This window comes from Marmota flaviventris, chromosome 1 (assembly GCF_047511675.1).
Source record: "Marmota flaviventris isolate mMarFla1 chromosome 1, mMarFla1.hap1, whole genome shotgun sequence".
Classification (NCBI taxonomy): domain Eukaryota; kingdom Metazoa; phylum Chordata; class Mammalia; order Rodentia; family Sciuridae; genus Marmota; species Marmota flaviventris.
The window spans coordinates 1699499-1707186 of NC_092498.1; the positions used below are offsets into that span (position 1 = coordinate 1699499).

The 7688-nt window shown below is 55.1% G+C and overlaps 1 protein-coding gene across 1 annotated transcript in view; it reads right to left on the minus strand.

Moving 5' to 3' along the window:
* Positions 1-5453, minus strand: part of Ube3c (ubiquitin protein ligase E3C) — a 93349-nt gene extending 87896 nt beyond the window's left edge. Inside the window, exon 1 of the mRNA XM_071610638.1 lies at positions 5195-5453. Coding sequence (XP_071466739.1) covers positions 5195-5260 — 66 coding nt within the window. The 5' untranslated portion in view covers positions 5261-5453. The remainder of the gene's footprint in view (positions 1-5194) is intronic.
* Positions 5454-7688: the final 2235 nt, after the last annotated feature.

Here is a 7688-nt window from a genome sequence, read left to right on the forward strand (position 1 = left end):
GCACGCCATGGGCCTGAACACTGAAGTGATCTCAATCTACTGCCACTATTAATCAACTACCTGCGGCAACTCAACAAAACTGAACCCTTTTTGACCACACCCACCCACTGACTCCTTTCCTTCTGCTTACACCTGACTCTGCCGGGGCTCTTGCCTCCTCCAGGTCTCTGAAAGCCACAACCCCTTTCCTTCCTTTCTCCTCTCTATTTGAGTAATCCTTCTTCATTCCCCAAAATGCTCCTTAGACCCTGAACCCCCTCTCCCTGGCTTCCATCTTCTGGGCCCTTTCTAATAGGTCTACTCCCTTGACTTCCAGATGGTCTGCAGGGTCCTTCCTACACTCTGACCTCTAACTCCTGCTACTCATAACCAAGGTCTCCATAGTTCCAAATCCCAGGGGTGGTTAGTACATGCCTCGGCCACCCCTGCAGCAGTCAGCACTGCTGGCCACTCTTCCCTCCTGTCCTAAAATGCATGTTCTCCTAGGACTCAACATTCTAAGCCAAGGTCTGCTGACAGCCACCCAGATTTCTGCCCAAGTGCCTCCCTCCCCCATGTACAATGCACTGCTGCACCCCACAAGAACCCACCACTCCTCGGGCGTCCCCTCCTAGCCCTGACACACACCTAGGCGCTCTGTGCCAGGAGACTCCAGCCCTGCTCCGACTCAGCTCCCAAATGGAACCAAACCCAAGCCGAGCAAGCTTCCTCTCCAGACTCTGGAACTGAGATCAATGCGTGTGATCAGGTAACCACACAGCCAAGATCACGTGAGGGAGAAACAGCGCTGCCTGCAGAGGCAAGAATAAGCTCAAGAAAGATGCTAACTACCATGGTACTGACAACCCAGATTCTGGTTAAGTTTCTGACCTTTACTTTCTGTGAGCTACCATCATCCCCCTTATTGACTTTTTTCCCTTAAATTTTGATTTACTAAGTGGGTTCAGTGGAGTTGAAATCAAATGACCCCAAAATGGTATTCTATGTACTAAGAAAAAAAATGTGCCAATTAAAATATGTCATGTCGGGGCTGGGGATGTGGCTCAAGCGGTAGCGCGTGCGGCCCGGGGTTCGATCCTCAGCACCACATACAAACAAAGATGTTGTGTCCGCCGAGAATTAAAAAATAGATATTAAAAAAAATTCTCTCTCTCTCACTCTTAAAAAAAAAAAATATAAGACATTATATTAAAAAAAAAATATGTCATGTCATCAACATGTACCTGATTTCAGAAGTATTAAGAAGTAAAAGCCGTCTACACCTAGTGCTCCGAGGGCCTGTTCTGCACTGCAGGACAGGGCCAAGCAGCTCGCACTCCCGGGTCAGCCCACGGGAGATCCATAGCTCAGTAACCAGTCTACTGCTATTTAACTTGTCACGTTTTATTTTTTTTTTAAATATTTTTTAGTTGTAGATGGACACATACCTTTATTTTATTTGTTTGTCTTTATGTGGTGCTGAGGACGGAACCCAAGGCCTCACACGCGCCACAACCCCAGCCTCACTTGTCAAGTTTTAAATTTTACCTTCCCAGCAAGATTATAAGCTTGTCAAGACTTCCTCTACAGAGCCTTTATAGATTAATAAACACTACAAATACTCATTTAATTTAGAAGATATATTTATTCAAAAGGTGATATCTGGTTTCCCACTAAGCTGAAGAAAGGGAAGACTCCAAATAATCACTTAAGACATGAAGAAAAGCTCACTATGATTTTTGTTTATTCAATAAGGGAAAGGACTCTTGTAGACCCAAAGAGAGTGAAGAACACGCACATGTAGGTCCCAGGGAGTGAGTCCCAACCCTTAGTTCAGTGAGGATTTATAGGTTTTGTGAAACGGATGTGACTCCCATTTTTGAGAAACCAGCTTCTACCTCAAGGCCTGTCCAGAGGGAGGGGGTGTGACCCTTGTCCTTGGAGAAACCCACAGAGCGCTCCCAGGCACATACCCACCCTGCTGAGTTGTTTAACAGGAGAGATCTGCTGGTCAGGTGTTCCTGACTCAGTCAGGCCAGGTGAGGACCCATAGCAACCCCCTAGCAATCACCAATCAGCGAGAGATAGGGAAAATATCTGAAATGCCAGGTGACCCTCCAAGTAGTTTCGGTAACTGATAACATGATTAGGCCTCCCAGCAGTTTAGCGCACACACTCTTGCAACTCCTCACACACTCTTGCAACTCCTCGTGGCCTAAACCAATCAGTTCAAATGTATGCACCACTTGAACTAACCAATCACCCTTACCCGACTTGTTCCCGCCAGTGAGTGTGCTAATCAATGTTAAGAGTTGTTTGATTTTCCCCGTAGTGTGAAATGATTGCTGTGTGATGTTGTGACACATAGAGTATCCCCCCAAACCTATAAATCCTCACTGAACTAAGGGTTGGGACTCACTCTCTGGGACCGCTGCTTTGGAAATGGTTGTGAGTCAGGCTCGAGCTTGCAATAAAGACTCTTGTGTGGAAAAAAAAAAAGACTCTTGCGTGATTGCATTGGATTTGGCTCCTGGAGGTCTACTGGGGTCCCACGAATCTGGCATTACAGTGCTCAATCCACTGGCCACCAGGGAACAAAAGTAAGGCCACAAGGAATCCACAGCCCTCCCAGACTTGCCAAAATGAAAAGGACTCACAAAACCAAGTGTTGGCAAAGACATGGAGCCTCTGACCCTCTCTGATGCTGCTGGCCGCAGCACTGGCAGGCACCCTGCTGAGGGTGGCTCACAGATGACACATGACCTACAAGATAAGTGATGTTCACCAAGACACACAACAACAAATGCCCTTGAAAAACAGAATGGACTGTGGCATGATCACACAGTGGACCAGGGTGGCACATCGGGATGTATCTCAGAGATGACGCTGAGTCAAAGAAGCACAAAGAAAGGACAGGATGTATGCAACCTTACCTAGGAACAACAGGAAAGCTCATTTATGGAAAATAAGGTCAGAGGAGGAGTCACCCCAGGAGGAAGAACACTGAAAGAGACTCCTAAGAATGTTCTTCATCTGATGTGAGCACTGAGCCATGTACATATGGGTGTAAAAAACTTTTAAGCTAAATTTAGCCCTAGTTCCCACCCAGATTCCTGTACTGGCCCAGGGCACCCACTCCCCATTTGCCCTCTCTGGAGAATGACCTTGGGGACCCATGCCTGAAGAGAGGACAACTCTGGGACTCTCTCAGTGGGAATGGGCCAAAGCTAGACCCATGGCCAGGAAGACTCTGCTACCTGCCCCTCACCTGTTCCAATTTCACAGGCAGGAGGACCACTGTAAGATGATTAAGGTATGTGGACCTGACAGGGTCAAGTTTTTAAAAGGAGGGAATTGTTTTGCACAGTTAAAAAGCAAAATGTGCAGGTGCGGTGGTGCATGCCTGACTGCGGAGGCTGAGGCAGGAGGATCCCAACCAAGTTCAAAGTCAGCCTCAGCAAAAGCGAGGTGCTAAGCAACTCAGTGAGACCCTGTCTCTAAATAAAATACAAAATAGGGCTGGGGATGTGGCTCAGTGCCCCCAAGTTCAATTCCTGGTAGGAGGGCGGGGAGCAAAATCTCACCTTGCCTTGAGATTCTGATCAACAGATAAGTAAAGATGTGTTACTTGGTGAAAAAACTCCAAGCCTGTGTCAGGACAAGCCAGGCACTCATGACCACAGAAGCCACAAGGTCCATGCATACAGGGGCAACATGGGAGGTGCTACTAGCTCCAAAAACAAGTATGCAATCTTTCCACCGCCAACTCTGTCCTGGAGTTCTCTCAAGTCCCCGCCTGTAGAACCGTGTTCTGGTATAAAACTGTCAGTAGTTCACAAGCCCCTTCCAACTCAATTATGCCTGAGAAGTACCTATTTCCAGCACCTAGCTCTGCAGCTACTTCCACCAATCACCACCAGACACCTCAAATGTTAAAGGTGCCAGCACACTTCTCGCCCACCTGGGCCCAGGTCCACTTCCACTGCCCTCAGAAACCACCCTGGCTTACAACTTTGGGGGCAGTTCTTACTAGGACTTGAAAACCGGTCCGGGGTTAAAAGCCAACCCCGCTGGAAGGGCGACAAGCTATCCCCGAGGGGGGGAAGACCACTCTGTACACTGCGGCCCATTAAACTTGGCCAACTTTACCAGCACCGCAAGCACAGGGCCCACACGGCTGGGTCCGACGCAGGGGCGGAGCAGCGGGGCAGGGCCACCCGACGCCAGCGGCTCGGGACTCCCAGGACTCGCTGGCCATCATGCACGCGGACATTACGGGCTGGGCGGACACCGCCGGCCGGAGGACGCGGCGGGTCAGAGGGGTCACCTGCGCCGCAGGGTGGTGGGGAGTGCCGGGGGCTGGGAGGCGGGCCAGGGTGAATGCGGGGGGGGGGGGACGGGACACAGAGGGTCCACAGGGAGTCAGGGTGGACGCTGGGGCTCAGGTGGACCATCAGGACTCAGGGTGGACGCGGCGGTGCGGGGAGACGACGGGGGGGGGGGTCAGGGTGGACCACCGGGGCTCAGGTGAACGACGGGGGCTCAGGGTGGACGCGGCGGTGCGGAGGAACAGTGGAGTCAGAGGGGACCACGGGGTCTCAGGGTGGACCACGGGGTCTCAGGGTGGATCACGGAGACTCAGGGTGGACCATGGGGGCTCAGGGTGGACCATGGGGGCTCAGGGTGGACCATGGGGGCTCAGGGTGGACGACGGGGGCTCAGGGTGGACGACGGGGGCTCAGGGTGGACGACGAGGGCTCAGGGGGATGCGGCGGTGCGGAGGAACAGTGGAGTCAGAGGGGACCACGGGGTCTCAGGGTGGACCAAGGGGTCTCACGGGGACCCCCGGGGCTCAGAGTGGACCCCCGAGACTCAGGGTGGACCACGGGGGCTCAGGTGGATCACGGAGACTCAGGGTGGACCACGGGGTCTCAGGGGGACCCTCGGGGCTCACAGTGGACCCCCGAGACTCAGGGTGGACCACGGGGGCTCAGGTGGATCACGGAGACTCAGGGTGGACCACGGGGACTCAGGGGGACGACGGGGGCTCAGGGTGGACCATGGGGGCTCAGGGTGGACCATGGGGGCTCAGGGGGACGACGGGGGCTCAGGGTGGACGACGAGGGCTCAGGGAGATGCGGCGGGGCGGGGGACACGGGCACCGCAGCGGCGCCCCCCTCGCGCCCGGGCAGGCCCAGCCCGGCGCTGCCCTCACCTTCCTGCTCGCGCCGCCGAGCGACACCTTGGGCCTCGTTTTGAAGTCCCCTTCGAAGCTGAACATCTTCGCCGCCTATCCCATCTGCGCGGCCCGGGGGGCGCGGGCGGCCTCGGGCGGGTCCGGCGCTCCGGGCGGTGTCTGCGCTCCGCACCCAGCCGGCGGGCGCGCGGGCGGCGAAGGGGCGGGCGGCCCCCGGGCTCCTGCCTGGTCCACGCCCGCCGCCGGGCCGAGCGAGGGGCGCCGCCGCGCCGCTGACCCCGCGCCTGCACCGCCGCTGCCGCCGGGAAGGAAGATGGCGGCCGCCGCGCTGCCGTGCGCGGCCCCGCCAACGCGCGCGGCCCCGCCATCGACGGCGCGGCGCTCCTCCCGGCGGCCTCCGCGAGCGCGCCTCCGCCATCGACGGCGCGGCGCTCCTCCCGGCGGCCCCCGCTTGCGTGCGCGGCCCCGCGAGGCGCGTCTGTCCTGAGCGCGCGCGGGCGGCCCGGGACGGTGGGGAGCGGCGATGGCGGAAGAACCTGGGGCCCAGCGGCGTTGCGCCACCGCCATGGCGGTGCTGCGGCGTGCGGGTGCTACCGAGGCTGACGCGTGGGTCAGTTCCAAAGCCGCCGCCCCGCCGTCAGGTCCCCGAGGGTGGTGGCCAGGCACACTGCGGGCAGACGCGGGGGCGAGTGGGCGGCCGAGCACCGACGGCCCCGAGCAGCGGCGGCCCGTTGCAGCCAGCACCAGAGTCACCTTCTGCGGCGGTGACTTCGGTTACCCTAGCGACCACAGCCAAAGATGTCGAATGAAAAATTCCAGAAGTCGATGATTAAACCCTGCCCCGTCCGAGTAGCCGGCGGGAGCTCGCCGTGCCCTGCGGGGCCGGGAGTCCTGCCGTGTCCAGTGTCCCCCGCGGTGTGTGCTGTCCTCCCTAGTCCCCCGGGGCCACCTCTCACGCTGTCTTCAGGTCCTCCTCGCCTTTCTCACAGTAGCCCCGGAGGGACGGCGACGCTGGTGGCCCAGAGGGCCAGGGCGAGGGGGGTGCCCCTTCAGCGGGAAGCTGTGCACGTGGGGCCAGCACTACCCACTGTGTCGGTGTCCTTTTTTTTTTAATTTGTTTTTAGTTGTAGATGGACACAGTATCTTGATTTATTTTTATGTGGTGCCTCACTCGTGCTGGGCAGGTGCTCTACCACAGCTCTCAGTTGTCCTTTGAGTGTCTTGGGACATGTCCCCCTCAGATGGGAGGGGGGGACCACTAGATGTGTACCTTTACAGTTCCTTGTATATCAATTATACCTCAATAAAACTGCTTTGAAAAAGGACCAAGCCAGAAGTAGTGGCACACTCCGATAATCCCAGCAGCTAGGGAGGCTGAGACAGGAGGGTCACAAGTTCAAAGCCAGCCTCAGCAAAAGTGAGGCGCTGAGCAATTCAGTGAGACCCTGTCTCTAAGTAAAATACAAAATAGGCCTGGGGATGTGGCTCAGTGGTCAAGTGCCCCTGAGTTCAATCCCCAGTTACCTGCCCCTACCAAAAAAAGACCCAGAACTATAAGTGCACACCATGCCAATGTTCATGCCCTGGTTTGGAGTTGGGCCCTGTTTACTCGAGGTATACCATGGGAGGAAACTGGAAGAATGGCACAAAAGGCGTCTCTGTAGTGTTTTGTGGCTTCCTGGGAATCTGTATCTCAAACTAAGAAATTTTAAATACAACCTAATAATAATAAAAGTCAAATGAACGGCAAATGTATGTGTGTGCGCACGTGTGAGTGTCAGGATATTAAACTCTTTGTCAATTTGAGGGGCTGTGGGATGACCAGATGGCCGGTAAAGTATGATTCTGGGTGTGTCTGTGACAGTGCTTCTGGAAGAGACTGAATCTGACTGAACGAAGAAGACCCACCCTCACTATGTGAGTGGTTCCATCTGAGCCATCGTGGGCCTGAACCAAAGAGATGCAGGGAAGGCAGCTCTCTGCTCCACGGCTGGGACACCCTGTCCTTGCACACTGGGGCTCCTGGTTCTTGTTCCAGACTTCAGGGCTTCAACAGCAGCCTCTGGCTTCACTCTGGTTCTGCTGGGTCTCTCGATGGCAGATGGCAGGCAGTGAGACCTCACAGTCCCCAGAATGGCACGAACCGATTCCTGGTGATGAACCATTTGCGCCCGCGCTGTTGGTTCTATCCTCTGGAAAACTAATTCAAATATATCTACCTGTGCATATATGGAGGAGACTGCACGCGCGTGCGCACACACTTTCTATACTTCTTGCAGCTCAGGTTTCCCGATGCTTACACGTCTTGTCACTCCAGTGGGAAGTGTTTACTCCTCTTATTTCTGCTTCCTTTCTTCTCTTGCTGTGCTCCAAGTGAATCTAATATAAAATGAGCAGTGTATTTTAAGCTATTGCCTATGGAAGTTTGTGAGACCTTCCCGATTTATCTGAGGATCCTCTCTGAAAACCAGAGACTGTTATAGATGTTCTTCACCAAATTGCAGGAGAGAAA